The 26,840-nt window shown below is 43.5% G+C and overlaps 1 protein-coding gene across 4 annotated transcripts; it reads right to left on the reverse strand.

The window, feature by feature from the left end:
- LOC126533493 (transforming growth factor beta regulator 1) lies at positions 1 to 26,836 on the reverse strand. Of its 4 annotated transcripts, XR_008612777.2 has the most exons (6): positions 26,125 to 26,833; positions 20,959 to 21,255; positions 15,524 to 15,738; positions 12,680 to 12,887; positions 3,838 to 3,892; positions 1 to 239 (listed from the first exon to the last, which is right to left on the reverse strand). XR_008612777.2 is itself a non-coding variant. In XM_055071498.2 (5 exons), the coding sequence occupies exons 1-4, from the start codon at positions 26,599 to 26,601 to the stop codon at positions 12,698 to 12,700; spliced, it is 1,011 nt and encodes a 336-aa protein (XP_054927473.1). In that variant the 5' UTR covers positions 26,602 to 26,836; the 3' UTR covers positions 1 to 239; positions 12,680 to 12,697. The 4 variants fall into 4 exon arrangements, 3 of the variants coding, with proteins under 3 accessions (XP_054927473.1, XP_050036655.1, XP_072143950.1); XM_055071498.2 differs by lacking the exon at positions 3,838 to 3,892 and having other exon boundaries at positions 15,524 to 15,570; positions 26,125 to 26,836; XM_050180698.2 differs by lacking the exon at positions 3,838 to 3,892 and having other exon boundaries at positions 26,125 to 26,831.
- Between the last annotated feature and the right edge of the window lie 4 nt (positions 26,837 to 26,840).

The following is a 26,840-nucleotide window of genomic DNA, read 5'->3' on the forward strand; positions in this document are numbered from 1 at the left end:
TTTCAACACAATGCTGCTGGCAACAGTGCCATATATTTTATTAAACAGTACTCTAAATACCATCAAGCTAGCTGGCCGCACTTTGCAGGCATGGCCTCCGCCGCAATGTTCCGCTTGATGTCGACATTTGCTGTCTTTGTTGTGATGCAGTTCTGGCAGCTGTCTTCTGTTGGTGAGCACATGCTGTGGATTTCATGCCTGGTCAAGCAGTGCCTTCCCATCTCGGAGAGCCTGCAAGTCTGTTCAATGCATGCAAATAGTACCTTAGTAGAAGTTGTAAAAACTGAAGTTCCATGGAACTGGAAGTGCCACATGTACTTCACTATTCTGTGCCAAAGGCCTCGAAACATAAATATCTAATCCAATCCATTTTTTGGACGAACGCTGCCTCTCAATGACTGCTTTTGAGTGTTTCAGACAGGTAAGCCTCAACTTGTCAGTTCGATGCACTGATCACAGATGACAGAAATGCACCATGTCAGCAGAATAACTTATATCCCACAAAATTTTAGTGGAATGGAACTGCTCAGTATTCTGGACCACCAACACTGCAGAAGGTCACAGATCACAGAAGGTCACAAGAGCACATAAAAGCATCATAAGAGAAAACAACTTTCACGGTGACGGGAAAAGAAACGACTACATACTGGTCTAATGCAGGGCTCCAACACAGGCTAATCTCTTGCAGGGGATCTACTCACTGCAACAGGGCAAGGGTAATTAGCAAATTACTTCAAGCACCTGCAACTTTCCTGGCATTACTTTATCTTTAAACTAAATTCTAACACAAAACCCGACTTTGGTGGCACATAGATAATTATGATGAAGAATCATTTGGAGGCTCAAAAAATAGGCTGATACATAACAATATTGCTCTACTTTATGCCGGCTTAAAATAATACACACAAAAAAAGAAATCAAGCTTTGTGTGGTTCACAAATAACATTCAGTAAAGAACCAAAGATATTTTAACATTATGCTTAAACACAATTTTTTTTTTTGCATATTTCTGATCAGAACTAGATAAAAAAAAAAGCAACCCTGGAAATGCACTGTACATACTCTTTGAGTTCAAAGGAAAAGCTCTATCCAGATTTATGTTTCAATAATGGCTGCAAAAAATTGCTTGTAATTTTGTCACAGTAACAAACTCAATCTGCGCTGTCTATCCCAGAAAGCTATTTATTTATTTGCATTTTTATACTGAAGCCCTGTTAGGAGTATTGCATCAGTGATTAAATAGTGCAAAATGATGGTAACCAACAATTACAAGCAGACACGATACAGCTTGAGCATACAACCGCAGCAACAAAAACACGAAAGGGAAAAATTGCCATCCATCTGAACTGTAGCACGAAGCTACAAAGAAAACCCCTACAGGTTTCTCAGAAACGAAGTCTCGCGGTTGAAGAAAAATTCATTCTGGTCTGGGATTCGAACCAGAGACCAACACCTTTTCCACACGGTCGCTCTGCCATCTGAGCTAACCAGGAGGCTAGCAGATAATAAAGCGAGGGCAAATGAATAAACAATGTGAGGCACTGGGACACTGAACATGGCAAATCAGTTCTGTGGAAGCCCGCAAGGCGAAGGAAAGTGCAGGAAATGGAGAAACTGTCACCCACTTGAATTGTAGCACGAAGCTACAAAAGAACTCATCTGGATTTCTCATAAACAAAGCCTCACTTTGTTTTTCTTCAAATGCAAGTCTGTTTCTGAGAAACCCGCATGGGTTTCCTTTGTAGCTTCATGCTACAATTCAGGTGGATCACGATTTTCCTTGCGTCAGATCACAAGAATGACTCCTCCATTGTATGCACCCAATCACTCTTCACGTGAAGCAGACTGAATGAAACCCTCATAAAAGGCTTGACTCACAATAGGCCCCCCCCCCCCCCCCCCCCCCCCCCCTCCCCTCTTGGAACACACAATCGGCTCTCGTCATGTTGGCACTGTCATCTCTAAAAAATTGACCTATTCACAGCTTTTACCATGCCGACGTCACGTGGAGCACCCTGTTGACATCACAATGTGCCAAGGAGGCACCGGAAAAGCAAGAAGAAAAAGCACAGGATTGTTTCTTTAAGTTTCTGGCATTCTCACGGTGCGTAGCGCTACGGCATTCGCCAACATTGTTGATCACAGCATTTTCTACACGATGTGTCTGTTTGTTTGAAACGTGCAAAAAAATGTCAGAGCTTGTTTGGAGGCCCTTTAGGAGAGACGCTCCTCACACAACCATTTTTGTTAATATTAGAACTAACTGGATGAAATTGATGCACAATATTTTTACGCGAAGCACGAGTCATTAAGATGAGCAACTATTTACAGGTTATATTTACAACAGCGGTTGCAACACCGACCGGTCAGATTCATAACGTGAGCCCAGTTCGTTCTTCCTCCTCTTTTCTCGAGTGATGGTGCCCATGCGCCTCGTTCAAACAATCAAATATCACACGCGTGTAGAAATATAAAGTTTACTATTTTTTAAAATATGTCTGCTATATTTTATTATGTCTTTAGTTTCTCAATATCTTATTTGGTTATTTTCCTGTGCCCCCTGGAATTTTGAAAAGTATTGTTTCTTGTGCAAGGTTTGGGCTTCACATAAGGCCAAGGAGAGTGCTATAAAATGCCTTTATTACCTCTTATAAACAATTAATTGCAAATAAGCTAAAAGATTACCTTCTTTTCATTATTTAAGGAAAAATTTTACCTTGACTATCATTATCGGGAACACTGATAAGTTAGCTAAAGCGGGTTTACTGTATACAGGGCATGCCAGCTAACTTTAGCCAGAGTTTAAAAATATTCCGATGCACTCTAAGATGACGCAACCAAATGCATGTTGCCGACTATTGCATGTAGTAAGTCACACTATTTCTTGTATTCTGCTTAATTACATAGTCAAGATTAAATGTTTCTCATACAAACAAACATAGCATCTAGCAGGGTGTGATGCTGCTGAAAAGGTGACGAGGCAGTGATGCAGGCATTGGCTGTGCGATTTATGCTACCGATATGCTTCGCTCGCGGCGGTTCATGATAGTGATAAGCAGGCGCAGCGGCAGCACAGCTGGCTAAATGCTATGTTCTTTTGTACGCGGAGTGCATGGCAGCGCTGCAATCATGGTGCGCAAGCGGACATGTCACATGGTATCTTTTTTTTATTTCGTGGGCCTCTGCAGCAAGCAGAAAAACACCAATACTTATTAGATAGAAAGACAAGCTGTTTATTCGGACGTTTTGCAAACCACTCTACAACTTCCTAATTAGAATTTCTTTCCTAGCTTCATTGCTTCAGAAGATGGTTAATTAATCTTGACTAATTATTTAATTAAGCAAAACACAAAATTGCGTGACACACTACATACGAAAGTGAGCAACATGCATTTGGTCACGTCATCTTAGAGCGCATCAGAATATATTTAAACTCTGGTTAAAGTTAGCTGGGACACCCTGTATACTAGTATAAGGGCTACTCTTGTGTAAGCGCCGCATGCGCATGTTGGAGGGCAAAATTTTTGAAAAAAAAATTCAAAACGTCTTGCTAGAAAACAAAGTTAGTTCCGTTGCTACTAGATGATGCTAGCTGCTTGTCTGTCAACACTGCTAAGGCTGGCACCACTGAGCCATTATTTTTTTAGTGGCACGTTGTCTTAGTTGTGTTTTCAGTGTTTTCAGTCAGATCGATGGCATTTCGCCTCTAGAGAAGGGAGCCCTGTTTGGGCCAACGCTGGCCAGGGACATTGGGCCGGCATCTGAGGTCGCTTATTGCAGCGTTATGTCATTTGTGCCTCTCTTACCCTCTGCTACAGTTTCAAAAACAATACGAACCTTTAGCAGGTTGTCATCAGCCTGATTTGTGTAAGGGCCGCACCCAGCCAAGATTCTAGAAAAAAAAAAAAATGTGCGGCCCTTACAAGAGTATATACGGTATTGGCACAAAAGCGACATAGGCTACACTGTGCCAGCCACAAGGTGTTGATGAATGGTTTCCTCAAATGCACATAACCAAGGCCTGCTGCAAATGACAAAATCTAGATATTATCATTCTACAAATTTTTCTGCATGAGCATGTAAAAATTGGCTAAGACTGAGTCACACCAAATTGCAAGAATTTTTGTGCCCAAACAACGAAAACGGCCCAAAATAGAAAAAAAGTCACAGGCCTGCGGGGCACACGCAGCACACTCACAGCGAGTGGCTCCATATGAGCTCCGTTTTCAACACCATGCACTACAAGGTCTTTGCAGCAAAGTCTCTTTGCGTCATTTTCATGAGAATGATATGAACTGTCTGCCCTGCATCGACAGCGAGCAGCGGCTCGTGCTGCTCTCTGCACAGAGGTCTGCTGAGCCCGACGTTGCCTGGTTGCAGCCGCACGAGTAGCTCTACGATTCACTTCTTCAGCAGTGGTTTGTACCTTGTGAGGAGGCACCATAACATGTACCATGTCACAACCCTGTCACAAACCTGTGGCATGATATGATACTGTTGTTGTTGATGATGATGATGGTGGTTTAATGGCATCCCCTTCAAAACAGGGTAGTGACAAATAGTCGCTTAGCCTTCTTGAGTTAACCAGGTCCAACTACATGCAGCATGCAAATGCCACATGCAACTGCTACATGTCGGGACACCTGGTGGAAGATAACGCAACTGCAATGTAAAGTTTGCCCGTTTCGGTGCTAAACGGCGCGCATATCACATCGCGTGACAAATAGCATGATACGATGCTATGATGATAATAATTTAATGGCATTCCCTTTGAAACGAGACAGTGACAAACAGTTACCTAGCCTGATTGATTTAATCAGTTACGCTATGCATGTTTTTTATTTAAGGATTTTTTATACATCTTAATCACCATTTGCTTCCTCAAATCTCTCTACCTTGTACAACTACATATGCAACTGCTACATGGCATGCTGCCTGGTGTAATAATATGCAACTGCCATACAAAGTGTGCATGTAACGATGCTATGCGGCACGCATCTCACATCACTTGACAAAGTGGCACGCTACGATGCTAATGAAGATAGTGACAATGTTAATGAGAATTTATTGCCATCCCCTTTGAAACAAAGCGGCAACAAAGAGTCACCTGGTCTGCTTGATTTAATCAGGTATGCCATAGGTGTTTTCATTACAGGAATATTTACACATCTCCATAATTGCCTTTTTCTTCCTCGGGACTTCTCTAAGTTGACCTTGTACCACTAACTATGCAACTGCAGCATGGTGTGCAACCTGGTGCAATATGCAACTGCAATGCAAAGGGAGCACCTGTAGATGCTATGCGGCATGCATCCCGCATGCAAGACATGTGTCATGATACGATGCTAATGATAATGATGATTTATTGGCATCCCCTTTAAAACGCAGCGACGACCTAGACAACTTGATTTAATCAGGTACACAACATATATTTTTCTAGCATTTCTGTATACATCTCCTAAACTTCCTTTTCTTTCTCAAACCTTCTCGAACTACCTTGTACCGCTACCTGTGCATCTGCTACATGGCGTGCCCCCTGGTGCACGCCATGTTATGCACCATTATGCACGCATAATATGCAACTGCAATGTAAAGTGAGCCCGTATCGATGCTATGCAGCATACATGTCACATTGCGTGCCTCCTGGCACACTAAGATGTATTTATAGGGCATTTCTCCACTGCAAGCTAGCAAGCGCTGGCATGGCTCAGTGGTAGAGTAGCTAGCTGACTCCTGCACAATGGGCTCGCGTTCGATTCCGGTGGGAAATGTTTTTTTTTTTTTTGGTTTCCCATTCCCGGCCATAGCTGTGATGAACACCGGGCAATGGCAGCGGACACTACTGCCAACCGAAACAGCTATCAGAATAAGCCCATAACAGCTTACATTGTAAAAGAGAAAAACAATGTTGCAAGATTCTAAACTTGCTTATTACTATTGCAGATTATGAATTCACATCAAATTTGGCCAGAATGCAGACCGATCTCTCCATAAGTGTAAAACTTCAAAATTCTCCAACAATGTAAATGGTACCCTCAGAACCCCTGTCAAGATTCCTCCTTCAGTTGGGCTTTCCTTGCTGCAAACATAACTGGAGCAAAAAGTGCTATAAATTCCATCCTGGTGGCCACAGTAGTATACATAAAACACAAGAAGTTGTGTAGAGGAGCATGCTATTATACACTGCTCAAGGATCCCAATTTTCCTTCTAAGCTGTGATCTTTTGCACTTTCCAAAAAATGGTAGGTATGCAAACAGATTCTACTGGTTCTGATTTGTTCTGAATGCTTCCACTTGGACTTCTAGTAAACAACACTTCATAATGCGCAATCTTCTGACAGAAACTTGCAAACATTATGAACAGTAGGAGATAAACATTTTTTTATAATACTGATGAAGACAACGACCAATGTTTATTTGAAAACCATGCAATATTTGATTTGATTCACTTCTGGTACTGTTTGACTCACATTTGATTCGGTATCAAAAATTACTATTTGCACACCCCTACTTGTTTCAAACAAAGTGGAATATAAAGTTTGTGTGCAGTACACATGGTAAAAAAAAGGCTTGTTTCCATTTTGATACATGCCTGTAATGCTGTTCAGAACTAGTCAACTGAGGAGCTTGTATATGATAAACAACTTGTTTCAGATATATCATATATCACGTTGCCACGCACATAAAATGTCGTGTTTGTAGAAAGAGCCATTGATATTACTACAGCAGTGTACATTTAAAGAGAGACAGCTGGGACAAGCTTATAGCTACATTAAGGCAAGGCATTCTTATTGAATGACTGGAAGTTATTGAAAAGAAGTTGGCTGCTCCATGCATTCGCTGAGGAACCGGTGATTTTTGGCAGCATCCGCAGTTGTCCTGCAACAGAATCATTCGGAAATGCCCCTGATGCAATGGTCTTTATCTCCAGAGACTCCAATAAGTGTTACCCTTTATATTCGAACAGAAATGAATATTCAACAATTTCGAATAGTGAATTCTCGAATCGAGTACAAATCAAATAGCCAAAATTAATTGATTAATATTCAAAGTATTGAATATTTGCACAGTCCTGATAATTTGCGCACACTTCTTTTGCTCTTATTTTTGTCTAATATAATGTGTGCAGTCATTTGGTGCATTCATTCCAACATTAAGTGTGAAGATACGGATAAGCATATTGGTGGGAAAAAGGAGAGCAAGGAGTGCATTGCACAGGACAGTCTGAGAAGGTTGATGGGGTTCCCCAAGGCTACACAGTTTGGGAAGCCCCAGTGAGTGGTATATGTACAACGCACAAAGTCAGTGCGTGGTGTACACATGTTCAGGCCAGTGCTGCACTGCCTTCAGAAAGCAGCACAGATATTAGAGGCGACCAAGAAGTAATGAGAATTAATAGCAAAGCTCTTAAGAGGACTTCTGCAATGCTTTTCGTGTGGTGATGTGGTCAGTATCAAATGTCACTTAAAGAAGAGCCAGCGATTCAGCCTGTGTCCCAGCCCCCAAAGTGGCTGTTTGACCAGGGTGACGGTGAGAAGATGCAGCCAAATGCCGGTGTCGGTTAAGGTGCTGTTATACTCTGCCATTCCTGGTGTAGGCAATGTAGGCAAAAGCCGGCTCACTAAGGACAGTCAGCAACGCAGCTTGCATCGCAGCCCCAAAGCAGCCATATGACCAGGCCGGCGGAATGCACAGCCAGCATCAGTAGAACAGATGCAGAATACAGGAACATGCGTCGGCTATAGTGGAGACTAAAAGGCTGGGCTCAAATGTAATGAAGAATTTGAAATGATTCAGGTATGGCAAAGGAACAGTGAATCACTTGCAAAGTCTTTGGTAGATTTTAGGCAATGGCAAACCAGACCCTTAGGCCTTTAGAAGGGTGTTAGAACTACCTCATACAGCTTCGCTGTCTTTGATGTATGAGTTATTCAGACTGGAATACATGTGCGAAGAACCTTATAATCAAGCGGAAAGGAAGCTGATAACGACGGGTGCCACAAGGTGCACACACTACACCAATGGTCTCCATCAGTTGGCGGGTACTTGCATAAAGCTTCGCCTGCTTATTGTATTGCTTTATGTTCAGCCTCTGTATCCGTCTCCATCGGTTTTACAATGGCACACGTCAAAGACCAACATCTGTCCATCAAGTTCATTTCCCTCTCGGAAAATTTTTTGACATCAAAGTGCTCCTTAATTTTAAATCTGTACAAGTTCAGAAAGTCAACTAGCATACTTACATGGAAGTGCCCAAGTGGCTGTGTGGTGTAGTTAGAAGAAAACACCCCGATTTGTAAAATTCAGGCTAGAAGCTTGTGCACCACCAAAAACACAAAATGAAAGATGCGCACATTGCTACACGCGTGTGGTATTTGATTGTTTGAACGAGGTGCGTGGGCACCATCACTCGAGAAAAGAGGAGGAAGAACGCTCTCTGGCTCTCGAGCTGTCGGCTGAACTGGCCAGCGCTGCATTATCCCTTGTAAATATATTTTATAAATAGTCTCCAGCTTTAATCTTTTGTTCGTGTAACATTTTGGTGGAGGGTGCCGTTCCCCATCCTCGCCACGGAGCTCCGCATCGTCTTGCTTTCTGCCATGGCTCCCGGTGACGGCGTCTCATCTCCTTCTACTCCTGCAACCTCGACAACACCGTACATTACGGTTACCAATCCCCACGATCCTGGCGTATTCTCCGGCCAAGATAATGTCGACGTCGAAGACTGGCTCAGCCTGTATGAGCGTGTTAGCCGAAACAACCGCTGGGACCCTACCATTATGCTAGCGAATATCCTATTCTACTTGGGTGGAACTCCTCGTGTCTGGTTCCGGACACACGAGGACGAGATCTCTAGCTGGGATGCTTTCAAGGAGAAGCTCAGCGGCCTATTTGGAAATCCCACCGGTCGGCAGCTGGCTGCTAGAAAAGCGCTTGCTATCCGAGTTCAGCCTTCTACTGAATCGTACATCTCCTACATACAAGCCATGCTTGCTCTTTGTCGGAAAGTTGACGAGAAAATGGCCGAGGTTGACAAAGTCGGCCATGTACTCAAAGGCATCGCAGACGACGCATTCAACTTGTTGGTCTTCAACAATGTGCCCACCATCGACGTCACTGTCAAGGAATGCCGCCGCTTTGAGCTCGCGAAAAGCCGCCGCATCATTTCACAGTTCTCCCGGCTCCCTAACACGGCTGCGACGTCATCTTGCGTCGACCTTACCACTTCACCACCTTTAAATGAGCACATCACACGTATTGTTCGCCGCGAGCGCCAGGCCACAAGTCCTGCACCGTTCCATCAATGCCCCCTTGACCCCACCATTGACCAACCAGCCCCAGCGATCTCTTCTCATTCAGGCAGTTGTGCAGGAAGAATTTGCAAACCTAGGTTTTCCTGCTGCCTTTTCCGTCTCCCGACCTGACACGCGACCGGTGCCGACTGCTACGCCTTACGACAATCTGTATTCCCCTCCCAGATACCATAACCCTGCCAAGTGGAGAACTCCGGATGACAAGCCCATTTGCTTCCGTTGCCTCCGCGTTTGCCACGTCACTCGCCACTGCCGCACCTCCTGGACGTGGCCGTATTCGAGCTCCTTTTCCCCGTCTTCTCGTCCATATGCCGACCCGTGCCGTTACTCGCCTCGCCGTATGCCTCCTACCTCTGACGTATCCGTCGATGTCAGTCGTCCTGCTCGCTCACCGTCACCACAGCGCCGTCAATCCCCGTCGCCCCAGCCATGCCGCTATTTGTCGCTGACCAATTAATTCCAGATGGAAAACTAAGCCATGCAGCTCTTGAAGGTAGTGCTACATCACGTTCGTCCTGTCCAAATCCTCCGTTGACGATCCTCACCAACACGAACCTAATTGAAGTAGACGTAGATGGTGTTCCGTTGATGGCATTAATTGATACAGCAGCCCAAGTGTCCATAATGAGCGCATAATGAGTCCATAATAACAACTGAACACCCTCTGCACTACAGCGTTTGTTCGCTTACCTCCAAAAGCCCTAACCTTTGTCGAATATGGCAGCCGTGCCTGATGGCGATTGTTTCGTCGCACCTATTAGTGATGTTCTCCTGGAGTGCGACATCTCTGTGCCACACTCCGTCGTAACCCTTGCCGCTAATCGGACGTGTCTCCCCATTATCAATTTTGGCTTGACGAAGCAAGTGTTACCTGAAGGCATAGTGTGGCCACGCTCCGGTCAGTGACAGCCGACCACGTCACTGCTTTTGCAGCCGACGTGTCTCCAGATCCTCCTGATTACCCGCAGGATGCCTTGAACTTAGACGGCCCATTACGTCCCATGGTCGCTCCAGACAATGCACCTGACCAAGCAGCCGCCCTATATCGCCTTTTGCGTTCCTACTGCGACATATTTGACACTGACAATCGACCACTTGGTCAGACGGCCCTTGTTAAGCATCAGATAAACACTGGTGATGCTGTTCCCATTCGCCGCTAACCATACCGCGTGTCCACGGCAGAGCGGCAAGTTATTCAGCAGGAAGTAAACAAGATGCTCGCCAGAGGCATTGTTTAGCCTTCGTCGAGTCCTTGGGCGTCGCCGATTGTGCTCGTCAAAAAGAAAGATGGCACGTGGTGTTTCTGCATCGATTACCGCCACCTAAACCGAATTACTAAAAAGGACGTTTACCCTTTACCACGAATCGACGACGCTCTTGTCTTCATGGTGCCAAATACTTTTTGTCCATTGACCTTCGATCTGGTTATTGGCAGATTTACGTCGATGAGCAAGACCAAGAAACGACCGCTTTCGTCACTCCAGATGGCCTCTACTAATTCAAGGTTATGCTGTTTGATTTATGCAATGCCCCCGCCACGTTCGAACGGATGATCGACTCTCTGCTTCAAGGTTTCAAATGGTCAACTTGCCTTTGTTACCTCGACGACCTCTGTGTTTTCTCCTACATTTGAGGCGCACCTTGAGCATGTCGCAGCTATCCTTGACGTCTTCCGCAAGGCTGGGATCCAATTAAACTCATCGAAGTGCCACTTCGGGCGCCGACAGATTACTGTGCTAGGCCATCTCGCTGATGCTTCTGGAGTACAACCCGACCCGGAGAAGGTTTGAGCAGTAACGGCTTTTTCTGTAACTCAGTCTGTCAAAGACGTCCGGAGTTTTGTGGGGCTCTTCTTATTTCCGACGGTTTGTGAAAGATTTCGCAGCAATCGCTCGACCACTCACTGAACTTCTGAAGAAAGATGTGCCTTTTGCATGGGGTTCCCCTCAGGCTGCCGCATTTTCACGCCTTATCACGATTCTCACCAATCCACCGGTCTTGGCCCACTTTGACCTGTCCACACCTACAGAGGTCTTAACCGATGCCAGTGGTTATGGGATTGGTGCCATCTTATCGCAATGCCAACACGGACACGACCGCGTTATAGCCTACGCTAGCCGGATCCTGACACCTGCAGTGCGCAACTATTCGATTAATGAGCGCGAATGTCTTGCTCTTGTCTGGGCTGTTTCAAAGTTCTGCCCACATATATGGCAAGCCCTTCTCAGTAATCACAGACCATCACGCGCTCTGTTGGCTTTTGCTGCTCAAGAATCCTACTGGCCGGCTCGGTCGTTGGGCCCTCCGACTACAAGAATACCCCTACGCAGTGACTTACAAGTCGGGATGCCAACACCAGGATGCAGATTGCCTCTCTCACTACCCAGTCGAAGACGCGACCGCTATGTCTGATGCTGACACCGACGCCTGTGTTCTCTCTGTTTTTCCACTGCTCCATGTCGCCGATAAGCAGCGCCGTGACCCGTCCTTGCGTATCATCATTGACTGCCTGGAATCGTCACTTGCCGACAGTTCCCTTCGCTTATTCACAGTTCAAGATGGCGTACACTACCACCACAACGTTCACTCCGACGACCCTGCATTACTCTTTGTGATCCCTAAACACCTTCGCTCGGCTGTTCTCCATGAACTTCACGACCTCCCCACTGCCGGTCACCTGGGTGTGTCACGTACCTACGACCATATCCGCCGACGCTTCTTTTGGGAAGGGCTTGCTCACTCCGTTCGAAGATACGTAGCTGCCTGTGCAAAATGCCAGTGACGCAAGACACCATCGGCGCTCCCTGCTGGGCACCTTCAACCACTCGACATGAATATCAAATTTTTACAGGAGTGGGCTTGAACACAGGGTGATCATATTTAAGTTCTACATAATTTTAAAAAATCACCTGTGGCAGATAGCACAATTCCATTCCTTGAGCTGGAATATTCAGAGGCAAACATTACTTGTATGAGAAATAAAGAAAAACATAATAAACTAACTGAATAATGTTTACTAAGTAACTTCATTAAATTTCAATTAATCAGTTAAATGTGTGTTTCACATTCTTGCGAAAGTAACACCCATTATTTAAATAGATGGCTGGTGACAAAACAACAAAACAAGAAAGTTTATGTTAACAACCTTGCTCTTCAACGGGTGCCTTGTGTAATCTGGTGTTGTTTACAACAAGCAAAGAGCAACAGATGAGCTCGAATTGTCTCGAGAGCTGCAGGAAGAATAAAACAGCGCCAGACGAGTTTGACTTATCGTTTCGCCTTTTTTGCAAGTACGCCTTGACGAGCTCAGCTCGTCCTTTCATACGGGAAGTGTTAATGAACATCTCCACAAAAATTAAACTTACTATGTATTTTTGATGTGCCTACACAATGTCCAGTGGCTCCTGTTTGATGGTTACGCCTCCAGGCAGGCTGGGCTCAGATGCTGCAGCTATGGCAGCTAGTCGTGGCTGAAGGCACAGCTGTCGAAAGGCTGCATAGCTCAAGTAGGGGTCACTGTCCAGCCGCTCAGTCTCATCAGTTGCACTGCGGGATACCTCAAAGCGCACCCATCTGTCAAGAAGAACATTTTATAATGAACTAAGGAGCACTACTATGCCTTCAGGTTCTACTTCGTGAAGTGGTACTAATAGTGAAATTTTTTTCCCAAGTTAGAAAGTTAGAAAGGAAAGAAAAGATGTTTCAAATGCATTACATACTCTCGCCTTTGCTTTTTCCACAAATAATATTACAGCAAACCCGCAATTTACCCATAAATTTTTAAACAGACAGAAAATACGTTAAATTAAAAATTTGATAAAATCACAGTTATTGCATTTTATCAAAGCAAATAATTTTTTTATGCCTAGGAAGCTCTGAATGAACCCCCCCCCCCCATCTCTAAATTAGATTTGAATAAAAATTTAGGCCATAGTTAAGCACTTCAACTATCCCAACTCAAAAAGTCTAGACAAATCAGCAACAGAAGCATTAACAAAACAGTAGTTTCATCACAAAGGATGGGAATGCCCATCATTTGTGATGAATGCCTATCCCTTAAGTCATTTTGTAACAATATTTAGAGCAGGTAAAACTTCATTCTGGAGCAAATTGGAGCCAACAAATTCCGATTTTGGAGCAGCCTGGAGCATGCAAATAATATTTAGAGCATTAATATGAAAGTGTGGTAACAGTCACAAACCCTTGCATTCTACACCATTAAAGAAGCTTTGAAAAACAGCCTAAAGGCATCTTTCATACTATTTTTGTACTAAGTGCTGATTAAGTGACTGGAGGTATTTTCAGACAGAAGTCATGAAGAAGCTAGGGTTAATGAACACCACAGTGGGTTATTCAAGGACATTTCTTGGCAATGCAACAGCACCAACTATAGCTCAAACCAAGATCCTGCCCATGAATAACTTTGCTTTGCCACTCACTAGAAGCACTGCGACATCTGTAGTTCAGATTGAGTAATTGGGTGTAAACCCCCCGAATAAGCTTAATGCAGTGACACTCCTCCTCTACTGACCTTTTCTTCAAATCCCCTTGTCGCTCGCGCCTTCAGTTTGCTCTTTTTAATCGCAGCGATCACACTGCACAGCACTAATGTGGCGATTTAGTGGTAAATACAAGAGAAATATGTTAGCATTAAGTCGCAACTATTTGAGGTCCCGGATACATGACTTAAACCGCATCTACCACATTGAAGTGTTGTTCAAGAGCTCACTCGATACATGTCCTGCCTCTTCAAAAAGTAAAGTGCAACTGACGGTGGCCTGAAGCAGACCACCGTCATTTGCACTATAACAAACGCACAACACTCTTCTAAGCTCTCCCATCCGCTCTCTATGTCTACCATGTGACCAGCTTCCTACACACATACATACCTTTTTCCACTTTGACACTCCTAATGCTGTCATTAAAGAAATACAAGAAAACTAAAGGCCAGATGGCAGCGTGGAAGTGGTTATTTGCAGCGAGGTCCGCACGTAGTTCATTTTTTTTAGTAAAGATGGGTTACATTGCATTCTAAAAGAACTTAACAATATTCATGAACTTTTACTAAGCCACAGTGGCCCAAATACGTAAAAAGTGTTTGAAATCTGTGATGTCACACTAACAGTATGGTGCTGGGGTTTCGGTGCAAAATTCAAAATGTTTTGCCTTAATTTTTTATTCTAGTAATCAACCTATTATTGTGAAGTTAATGAAAATAGAGTTTGAAAGAATACTCTATCAGTCTAAATGGATTTAATGTTTTCCTTTAGTATCCCTTTAGAGCTTGGTTCCATTTGGCAAAACATGCTGTAAATGTTTCAAGATTTTTGGCACTTCACTCTCCTCTAAACATATGGGTTGAACGACGGGTTAGCAGCCAGTTCCAGATAGTTCTCACTTTAACATAACACATGAAATATTAATAAAAATTGAACAAGATGCTGCTACGATCGGCCTGCGGGGATAGTGACCTTCGAACCTCTCCCAGCCCGCTGCGATGAATCGCTTCATGAAGCCAACAATGTGACTCCTTCGGTCAGCCCAACGGCGCTAGCAAGGCTAGCCATGTTTGGTGGACCAAGTATTGTTAGTTGGTTTGCTGTCGCCTTCACGGTCTAATTGGAGCAAGAGAACTCCTAGAAAAGCGTGTTTTACGGCACTTACTCACAGGCCCCAGTAATCATCACAGTCGTTTGACAGACACGGCGGCTAACTGCGGAGTCAGCTCTGGAATAAAGAGGTGCCAGCTTGAGTCAAGCGTGACAACCGCTGTCTGCAAGGGCCCTATCCGCTCGATGTGTTCAGTGAAACAAAAGTGCGGGGATGAATGTGCGATCCCTCGCCCTCAAAGGATACATTGACAACTTTGGACGCTCCGATTGGTCGCAGGTTGGACGACAGTTTTCCCTCGCTTAGGGATCTAGGGAGGACAGAATGTGTTTCAGCAGCCATTTTCGGCTGCTCGGTGTGCTTCGTTTTCAGTCATGCCAGACTGATGAAATGTAACGTTCTTCACCCTTCATGTAGATATTGTAAATAAATCCTGTATTCCTTGTGCTCAATGAAAGCAAGTTCCTCCCTTCAACCACGTCCTATGCGTGGACGAGTTGGACGATGGCATGGGCCCGCTACCACCTTTTTACATGCCCGACTCCAACTCTTACAATGCATGCATGTGCAAGATGCACTAGTTCAAATGAAAATCTAACCTGTAATTGGGGCACTTGCGTGCGCCAGGGCAGCTCTGGACCAGGTTCTGAATAGTTGGATGAGGCAAAGCGAAAAAATCTGCACCTCGAGCCGCAGGCACAATGACCTCTGCCCCACATGTTCGATTGACTGCTCTCAAAAGTGCAACATAGCATTCATCTGGACTGCTGCCCACAAAAGGTCGTTCAGGTGCATCTTCCGCAACAATTTCAAACTGAAAAAGAAAATTAAAAGAAATTGAGTAAGAACACACAATGTACAGGGTGGTCCTTTATGAAATGGAACACGCGAGCGCCTTGTCCGTGCTCTGCGGAGGCTGCTTAGAGCGCCAGCAAGTGGCAGCAAGGAGAAGCACACCTGCTTGTGGCGTCATCTGTTGGCGACCAAAATAACCTGGCATGGCCGATAGGCAAGCGCTTGCTAGAATTAACTGTAATTCCCCCCCCCTCCTACTCCTCCTATGACAGTTGGGCAAGGAGTGGTGTTTGCAGCGCAATGCCTGCTGCTAGCAAACAGCGTTGGATGCACAAGCGCACTGGAAATGTGGAAGTGTCAATGTACGCCCAATAGTTATTAGGTACTCCTCGCGTACCTATAATTAATGCGCAAGCATTCTAGGGCTTCTGCCCTCGGAACATTGTTCGTCCGTCCGTCCAGTTTTTCATCGTCCGTCCAGTCCTCATCGCTGATAAAGCTACCAATCATCTACATTTACACTATTATAAATAATTAAATGTCATAACTTTGCCCATTACGCATTTTCGTGCAGATACAAGGCATTACACTTTTCGCATGGCGGACAGATCTTGCGGTACTCACCGAAGAATGCTCACACATTAAAATACTCTGGGAGTGGCTATTAACTAGCGGGCATATGTTGGTCCTTCCACGTTTGCAATGTGCTAGCATACCGAGTGCGGTTTGCTAGCAGCAGACGCTGCGTTGCAGGCCCCGCCTGTTGCACATCCACCTGGCGTGGGAGGCAGTCCACAGCTGCTTGCCTATCAGCCATGTCTGTTTATTCTGGCCACCAGTAGATGGCGCTACAAGTGGACGTGCTTCCCCTTGTTGCCTGTTGCTGGCGCTCTAAGCAGCCTCCGCAGAGCACATGGCCACGCGCTCGCGTGTTCCTTTTCATGAAGGGCCACCCTGTACCTAATTCCTTGCTAACATGAGCTATTTATTCACCTCTCCTGTACAGATTTCATTACAACAAACATCTAACTTTCATGCATCTAACAAAACATATTTTACCTTGCTATACTTGCAATGATCATAGACTCTTACCATAACCCAGAGTAATTATTAACCAGAGACACTTGTTACTTGCCTTAATGGACCAATCCATCACCACAAATGCAATGCTCAAGAACCTTATGGACATTTATGTGAAGTTCTTAAAGTGTGAAATCACACAGAGGAAAGCTTAATCTGAAAGCAATCCCAGTTTTCAGTACAAAATTCTTTTACTGCCAGTTGAAACTGCAAGCACCAATATGTGATAGTGATAAATTAGTCTAACAGTATGACTGTCTCTCCAGAGAAGCTGGGCTATCACAAGCTGACACCTATAATTTTGGCTTTCTACAGCCTGCATAAAGAGGCCACTAAGTTATGCCATCTTAAATTACTTGCAGTGTGTCCCAGGACTGTGCTGTCAAAGTGCACAAACTGGCCGTGGGGCTCTTCCATTGCAAAAAAGACTTACACAAAACGTACAATTCTGTAAAATAAACAATTTATAGTTTCATAATGTGAATCACAATTTTCTGTGTACCACACACTCCTTCAACATGAAAATGAAGGAAGGTTGGAAGACTGTTCAGCTTATCAAAAGACAAAAATATATTAGGCTGTGACAGAGGAAACAGGTCTACAATCCTGAGATAAAAAAAAAAGCATGTCTGTGATGGAATTTGCTCAGATGCACTTATACTAAGTGTAACATAAGAAAAATAATTTTTTAAGAATATTGTGCCTTTCTACATAAATTAACACACCTGCCTTATGTCTGAAAGGAATTGATTATGACCATTACACACTTACAAATATTAATATGCTTAACAAGAAGTTCTTTTTTGTCACACGCAGAGGCCCCACGTACCCTTGCTGCAAACAGAAAGTATGCTTGTCCATACAAAAACCGCAAGACTACCTTATTTCTTTCCATTGCGTTGCTTTCTCCATTGCATCCTCTTTCATTAGCTTTCAATAAAAAATGTGCCGTCTGGTGATGCAGTATGTTTTACATGGTGCAATGCTGTAAGAAGTTTCAGCACAAATGCAGGAGCTCATCTCAGCCAGATTTTTGTTTTAAAGCACATGTGGAAACAAAACAAAGAATTGTTCAGATTGTCAGAAAGTATGGCTTAGTAGACGATGTCTTAAAGGAAATTAAAAAAAAAAATTAATTCTGGCATTTTACAAGCCAAAACCAAAATATGATTATGAGCCATAATGTAGTGGGGGACTGTGGAATAATTGTGACCATCTAGTGTTCATTAACATGCACCCAATGCAAGGTACACGGGCGTTGTTGCATTTCGCCATCCTCGAAATATGGCTGCCGCGGCTGTGATTTGATCCTTCTACCTCATCCTTAGCAGTGCAATGCCATAGCTTAAAGGGAGTTCACGTTGAAAAAAAAAATTTCTACATTTTATAACTTTAACTAAGTAAGTGATTCAGAACAGTAAAATATTGTCAAGAACAATAGCACAGAATACAGACAAAGCACAAATGACAGTTGAGACGCACAGTAAAGAAAGACATTTGGCATGCTGTCTCTGCAGCAGACACAACTGACATCAAGCATCCTGTATCACTAGCTTCATGCCTTCAATATAAACACTTCTCACATATAACAGTAGGGTGCAAGGTACACCCCACGACTTATGATGGACTGTTGCGAGAGGCGTTTATTTTGAAGGCACAAAACAAGTGACTGACTCGGGCAGTTGGGTAGTTTACTGACTCGGGTAGTTGATTGCTGGGTCCTTAGAACCTTAGAAAGGGGCACACAGCCAAACATCTTTCTCCTCTGCTCCATGCTCCAACGGTCATTCACACTTTGTCTATTCTGTACGAGTGCTCATATGATTACTTTAATAAAGATGACAACAAACAACATCCTACTGCAACAAAAAGCTGAGTAGTTTGGAAATCACATATGCCTGCACACAGCGCAAAGGCAGTACAACAAAGGAAAGCATTGTACTGCTCTTTCTTCCATTTACGGTGCTGCCTTTTGTGCTTTTCCTAAACATAAATGTTGCACTGGTTTCACATGTGTTGACATTACTAGGAGAGTGGCTGGCTCAAGTACATGACACCGAATGTTTATGCAAGGAGATGGCTTGGAAATGCAAGGAATAACTGATGTGCACATTTTCAACAATGGCTGCAGAACAACTACCGAAAGATTTTTGTATGTGTATAAGCAGAAAAAATTTAAGAGCACCAGGATCACACTTTGCCATTAAATGGGCCCGGCAACATCTTTTAAAGATGTGGACTGTGTCTCTTACTAAAGGGCATCTCCTCAAATATTTCCTAACAAAACCTAAAACCTTTTCAAGTGCACTTTGTACAAGCGCAGTTTTCAGCAGTCAAATCTTACCCCTACCATGCCTTCATGGCCATCCCCTGCTTGTCATTGGCACAGCTATGCTGTTGTGCTGATGTGGTGCGATGCCCACGTTTCTTTACCTATAATCGCATAAGCACAGTGGTATTACATTATTTTCACCCACCAGATGGTGCCACTGCCTTATCCAGTCACAGAGATTTTTTCATTCATAGTCCTGCCAATTGTTCTTTATTACCCTTTTTCGATAAGGGCTGGAGAAGCAAGGCCAGACCCTCTTACTGCCCTGCTTAACTATGCCTTGTTGTTGGCTGCAGTATAAACACGTGCATAATAGTTTGTCATTTATATTTTTGAGCAATGTATATTCCCATGACTTGCAACAGCTTCCATGTAAAGGCTAGCAGTCCATATGAAATAAATAAATAAATAAATAAATAAATAAATAAATAAATAAATAAATAAATAAATAAATAAATAAACTCCTTCGTAGTCATGATGTATAAACCAGCAAACAGCCATCTTGCTGATCAGTATGTTGCTGTAAATACAGAAGGTGATATGAATTTCAAGAAGTTGAAGCAAAAGTCAGGCAGTCTTTTGAGAAAAATGTGAGGCTCACTGCTGCATGTGCATGGATAATAATTGGGTCAAGTGTTCACGAAAGCCCAGCACAGTGACTAGGCGTATTTATTTACCATGTTCAAAAAAGTACTGCAGGGCCCTTTTAAGTGTGACCACAGTATTGATTCGGCAATCATAAGAAGGGAAATGCATATCTTCAAGAGGAGTATCTGTGTGGTACAGCATTTCATCACCTTAAAGACCCTTCTAAATGGGGAGGGGGGGGGGGGGGGTATTATATAAGGGGCGGGTTACAAATTAAAATGAATTCTGTGGTTATGAGGCATGCTGTAATGAGGGACTACGGATTGATTTTGACTACCTGGGGTTCTTTAACAGGCATGCAATGAACGGTCAACAGGCGTTTTTGTATTTCAGCCCCATCGAAATGCGGCTTGTAGCCTGGATTCAATCTCACACCCTCTGGCTTAGCAACAACGCCAAAGCCACTACGCCACCATGGCGGGTATAAGGGGTGGATTACACAAACAGATGCACAACACTGCATATCAATGTTACACGTTTAGTTACAATGCATGTTCAGCTAAAGCCAAAAACACCGATAAAACTAGGTCACATATAGTTTTCAAATCCAAGGTTAAGCAAGCAGACAAACATGTACAAATATGTGTTTGTAATTAATTCTCATCACATACCTTCACAGTACCACAGGGCTCAACCTTAGGGCCATTTTTTTCTTCTCATTTACTATAACTTGACTCCCCAAGTTTAGGGTAGCCAACCGGGCACATCCTTGGTTAACCTCGCTACCTTTCCTACTTCGTTTCTCTCTCTCCCCAACACACAAAAGATCTTTTTGTATATGACAGCTTTTTCCATTTTAGCATAAAATCCAAAATAAGCCAGGTTCGTCTTGCTACTTAGCAGCCTCATAATCATATTGTGGTTTTGGAACATAAAACGCCAGAATTTAATTTTATTGTTACTGAGCTACAGTTTGCAACTCTTGTTTCACTTGGCCCATGGGCCTCAGCAGTCCAAAATGTGTAAAAATGATCAGGGCATGTAATAAGCATTCTTGTCACTACATATGCAAATTCTTATAGTGACTACAAGGGGAATATATATATATATATATGTGTTATTATGAAAAGAAATACTGACATGAAAACTAAAAATCCCTTTTTAAAGAAAAAACAGAAGAAGTTCACAATTGTTGTGAGAAATACAAGCTGAATTTACAGACTACAAGCATAAGCATACCCGAGGTCCAGTGCCAGCATCAAGAATGGTGCATGTGTAGATGCAGGCATGATTGGCATTCAGAACGCTTGCGTAAATCCGGGAGCTACAGTAGCCAACAGGGTACAGGCTCTCCTGGCAGTGGAATCCAGCTCTGTCAGTGACAATCTCCCCAAGGCTATGCACTTTGCAACCAGGCAACACAATAGGAAACAAGGGTCGACCGCATGAGTCCAGTGGAATAGGTGCTACTAGTCGCTTGTCTGCTCCTGCCGGCTTTCTTCGTTTAGGCCGCGGTGCTTCCTCGGTAAGCCCCTCCTGTAGGCACACAACACTGCTTTACACCAAGGCGATTTCAAACGGCTGGTCAAATGTCTACGTACTACAGAATTAACACCCATATTAGTGCACAAAAGAAACACTGTAGAAAAAAGACAAAGACTATTTACCTAATAACACTATCATAGCATAAGGATATGGCTAACAAATAAACAGGAAATTAAATTTCACAGGTTTATCAGACAGCATTTGTGCACTAGCTTCTTGGCGCAGCATTTCGCAGGGTGTTTCAAATTACCATACTTAAACCAGAGATTAAAAAAAAAAAGGTGGCACCTAACAGACAGGTGAGAGCAACCATTTATTGTTCCATCAGAAGCAAATATGAACAAACTTAGTGAGATGCTTAGTTTACTAATTAGGCTAGAGAAATTAAGAACATTTTAAGCATTATATGCTTTTAGCTCCCGTTGTCGGCGACCTTCAAGCGACCTTGAGCCAAAAGCCAGAGCCGTTATCCGGGCAAGTCGTGAGAACAAAACAAGATCATCCGGGCAAGCAGTCAAAACTTAGAAAATGCAGTCTGTGGCCTCCAACCCTTTGTACAGGACTGCATTAAACACGCTAGTTACTGCCCAAACAAGTTCCAAAAAATATTGCTTCTGAGTTCTTCCCAATGTTTGTTCACAATATCACTCAAGCTGTAACTTCTAGTACGCTGAAGTTTTATTTGTCATCACCAATAGGCGACATTTAAAGGGCAGATACAGGGCATTATCATCTTTTGGTGCTGAGACAGGGTTGCCTGTGCTCTTTTGAACGCCAGCGGTCTGTGAGTTTCGTGGTGCCGGTTTTGCGTCACCTCGAGATGCAGCGTGGCGCCTCGTTCAGGCACTTTTCTTCATTCAGGCACTTTTCTTCGTTCAGGCACTTTTATTCTTCTAGCTGGGTGGTTTTTAATGCACTTCAATGAAAATAACTTGCACCCTAAAATGAATGTTTAAACATTAGCGTAATGATTGTAACTAATTAGCTAATTTAGCACAACACAATATATTCTGAGATGTTCAAGATGACTGAACAATGTTCCATTAGTTGTATCTACCTAAGTATCAGTTTAGCTAAGGTAACATAAAACACCTGTTGGCTCCAAGCAAAATGCCTCTTAGAAAAATATGAAAGCATTATTGGAACAGAGTACTACTCTACAAACGACTTGTTGTGCCTTCTGTACACTATCTATGCCTTCTCATCTCAGATATTTTCGATCATTTAGTAAACATAACACTGATTTCAGGATACTTAAAATATACAGATGGTGTGACAATAACACAAATTCAAAGGTATCAACACCTCAAACCATGTCATATGGTGGTCAGGATTCAAAACACAAACGCATACTTTTCCAAAGCAGTCTTCATTATTAGTGGGTGCAGCCTGCTCAGCGGAGCACACGATGGTACATTCTACTCCCATTAACATGGCAATAGTTAATTTGGCCCACATTTAATTTAATTATGTTCAAGAACAGCGAATGGCTCAAATACATTCCAAATACTTGCTTTTAGTTTGAATGATGGATAAATACAATAAATTTTGTATCCCCTGCCAGGGTCAAACTGAAGGAAGTTGAACTTACAGTAAATGGACACACAAGTTTTCAGCTTGCCATGAGCATAAATGGATCGTATGATTGACCTGTTTATGTGTGTGTCTGTGTGTGCATGTGCGTGCATGTGCGTGTGCATATGGGGGGTGGAGGCACTACCACATGAATTTAATTTTGGAATTTAACTCTGTCAAAAAGCCACACTTAAGAAAAACATTCAGAACTGACAAGGTTGGTAGCAACAGCAGCAGCCTGATGTACTTAAATGGCTAATCAGGCTCCCCCCCAAAAAATGGCTCATAAAAGGCCCCTCACCAGGTCTGGGCATTGCAAACAAACAAGTGCGGCTCATAGATCACACAATGGTGATCGTGTCCGCAAAGATTAAAATGGCCGTATGGTGCAAGAATGGTTCAAATTTCAAACACAAGGCCGTGCGCCCTTCCTCTGGATGGAGCCATGCTACGAGTGAATGAGATTCAAGGTCACACGCACAGATGCCTCTACGCAATGCAAGACACACTATTTGCAATGTCATCGGCCGTGGCATGTGACTCTGGTTAATCATCCAATGAGGAAAGCATAATGCCGCCACTTCAAATGCGCTACAAAGCGAAAAAAAAGAAAAGAAGAGAGAGAAAAAAAAGATGAGGCAGAGCTCGTCACACGAACCTGACATTGTCCCTCAGCTCTGATATGGCAGAAGGCAGGGAAGGAACGTTGCTTGAGTAAGTTAGTCAAGGCAAAGAGAGAGTCGCTGTTTGCGGTGAAACTCGCCTCCTGGTGGCATGGTAACAGAAAGTTCAACTTATCCTAGCTCCTCCAATAATGAAATGACTTGAAAAATAATTTCGGTAAAACTTTCCCTAGATGGCGGGTAACAATTTCCAGTGTATAATCAAATTTGCAATGGGACCTGATGAGGGGCCCTTCAGCTCTCATTGTCAGTGAGAAGTCATCAATGCAGAAAAGGCTTCTCCCACAAGAGCATGCTGAACCTGAACTCTGTCCGACTCGATGCTTCCAGACAATAATTTCCTTAGGCTGCACAGGAATGAAGAGGAGGCAACCCAGTGGCTTAGCAATAAACATGCCATGGCCATGCACTACACACACAGCATCAGCCTGCAGCAGAAACACAGATACATTAATACATGGAAACAAATTAGAAGAGCCTTCAACCCAACCTAAACCCTTGGCATCTCCATGAACGCATGAACAGCAGCTTGCAGGCTATAGCAGATAAGATGCACTACAAAAGGCCGAGTGAAGCTCTCTACAGATGGGTATCCTTTGAACCTTATAAGTAAGCCCCCACTCCCTAAGAGGAAAAGGTTCCCGCCAAAGCATCACTTCAGTAAGGCAAAGGCAGGAATGCGGGGAGCAAGGATAGGGAAGGAGTGGGACAATCGAACAAAACGATTCACTAACATGTGTACATACATGTTCTCATTACGAGGTAGTTCCCATCGTGTTCTTGATTTGTCACTAAATATAGTAAAAATGTAGCTACGCACAGTCAACACAACAGAAACCAGGTGTTTATGAAAAAGTAAACTATAGAGATAACTTACAACATGTCTTCCTATACAACCTGAAACATTAATATATTAATATATGTACCTCAAAAGCCTTCTTTTTGTTCTTTACAGTACAATAATAAAGAGAGTAGAATAATGAAATACATAAATAAGAAATTAGGTAAAATAATAAAATATTCAAGCTATAGACAGGGAAAGATTAGGAGCAAGGATTAACATCAGATATCTCAAGAACCTTTGGTTTGGAAATGACATTGTCCTGTTCAGTAACACTGGGGATGAATTGCAACAAATGATTGAGGACCTTAACCAAGAAAGTGTAAGAGTAGGGCTGAAGATTAATATGCAGAATACAAAGGTAATGTTCAATAGCCCGGAAACGGAACAAGAATTCATGGTTACCAGTCAGCCTCTAGAATATGTGCAGGAATATGCTTATCTAGGTCAATTACTCACAGATCATGATCTCCGTGATTATGACCAGAAAACTTACAGAAGAATAAAAATTGGTTGGGGCACATACAGCAGGCCTTGCCGAAAGATGACTGGGAGCTTACCGCTGTCATTGAAAATAGAAGTGTACAATAATTGCATTTCACCGGTACTAACATATGGGACAGAAACTTGGAGGTTAACAAAGAAGCTTTAGAACAAGCTAAGGACCATGCAAAGAGCAATCGAAATTTTTTTTTAGCTCTAATGTTAAGAGACTGGAAGAGAGTAGTGTGGATCAGAAAGCAAATGGGGGTAGCTTATATTCTAGATTGACTTTAGGAGAAAAAAAAATGGAGCTGGGCTGGCCATGTGATGCACAGGGCAGATAACTGGCGGACCATTAGAGTTCCAGAATGGGTGCCAAGGGAAGAAAAGTGCAATCAAGGAAAGCAGAAAATTAGGCAAGGTGATGAAATTAGGAAATTTGCAGGCGCAACTTGGAATCAGCTAGTGCAAGACAGGGGTAATTAGAGATCACTGGGAGAGGCCTTCGTCCTACAGTGGACATAAAAATCAGCTAATGGTGACAATGAATGAAAGGTCCAAAGGCTTCATGTAAAGTGTTACAACTTTCTAACACACACATGGCCACACTGTATCCTCATCCCATTTTCATCACTCAGCAGGTGGGCACACTCTGCTAAAGCAATTCAAACAAACCTGCAATTGATTGCTATCATATTCAATGATCAGACAGAATGCATGCTGGTGCCACAAGCAGAAAAGATCACAAAGGAATGCAAGTCAGGAAAAGGTGGACATGGGTGTTGCAAATCCCTTTAATGTACCTGCCCCTGTTTCACATCATATAAGAAACATGACAACACAATGTGACGCTTCTATGTCACTGTGCAGAAGGAGATTTTCTTTCCCCCAATGCAGTTAATAGACCGTGCCAACTTCGCTTTCCCCTCTTACTCATAAAAAAGACATACATGGCAACGGGATTTCGCAAGCTCTACACCTCCAAAGTCTGTTATCAACCTCAATTGATTCGTATAGATGTGCTCTTCTCCACAGCACTTATGCGCAGTACATGAGCAATGCATTAACTGCAGCACACCACCACTAACCTTCGTTCTCTGCAATATCCAACCCAATGAAAAGACACTCACTCTTCACATTATCACTTTGGACAAGTTAAATGTGCAATTAGCATATGTCACTTCTCCGTCGTTCAAACTTAAGCGAAGGTTCCTAGTTTGAACACAGTGCAATTGTAACGTGAGCAACATGTGCTTTCGCTAGCATCTGCTTACAAACCTTAGTGTTACGTCGCTTAAGGACCTTTTTTGAAGCCTTCGCCTGCGCCTTGTCGGTGCTGTCCAAAACACCGCCGAGTGCTGGTGTGGACGGCGGTGTCGAACCACCCGCCTGCGCTGGAGCGCTGACGGGTGCTGGCCGCACTGTTTCAACGGGTCCATCCCGTTGCTGACGGTACTGGAGGAACTTCTTCAGGAGGAAACGCCGCTCTTCTTTGGCCACAAAGATTGACTCTTGCACGCGTGCCACTTGGTCGCAGAGTGCTGCGCTCTCTATGACCAAATCCTTCATAAAACGCTCAAGCTTACGGCACTTCGTGCGGTAGCGTTCATTTTCCATCGTGAACATGAGGTTGGCCCGTTTGAGAGCCAAATTACTTGGTCCTTTCTGACGACCGCTACGAGGAAAATATTTAATTGTGTGAGCTGGAATGCCAGCATCCAAGTCGCTAGAATCATCTGATACGTCGTCAGTCATCTTTACTTTGAACCTGCCTACTTAACAGTCAAAACAATTGGCTCACTCAACCATTCAAACGCCGTCCTTCCAATGAAATGTTCTTGCACAAAATAGGAACCGATTAGAGGGTTCTGTCGCTACTTCCACATTTGTCTAATTATTGCATTACCGCTTTTAATCATCCGTAATAGAAGACATCAAGCCCGCACTAGCGCACGTGAAACAAACAAGAAAATATTAGCTTGGCTCGGCTAAGG

This window comes from Dermacentor andersoni, chromosome 1 (genome assembly GCF_023375885.2).
Source record: "Dermacentor andersoni chromosome 1, qqDerAnde1_hic_scaffold, whole genome shotgun sequence".
In the NCBI taxonomy this organism is placed as follows: domain Eukaryota; kingdom Metazoa; phylum Arthropoda; class Arachnida; order Ixodida; family Ixodidae; genus Dermacentor; species Dermacentor andersoni.

Coding starts and splice junctions, on each gene's coding strand:
- LOC126533493 (XM_050180698.2), bottom strand. CDS start 26,601: ATGACTGACGACGTATCAGATGATTCTAGCGACTTGGATGCTGGCATT. Junction 21,256..26,124: donor TTAAGCGACGTAACACTAAG/GTTTGTAAGCAG, acceptor GTGTGCCTACAG/GAGGGGCTTACCGAGGAAGC. Junction 15,739..20,958: donor ATGCTGGCACTGGACCTCGG/GTATGCTTATGC, acceptor TTTCTTTTTCAG/TTTGAAATTGTTGCGGAAGA.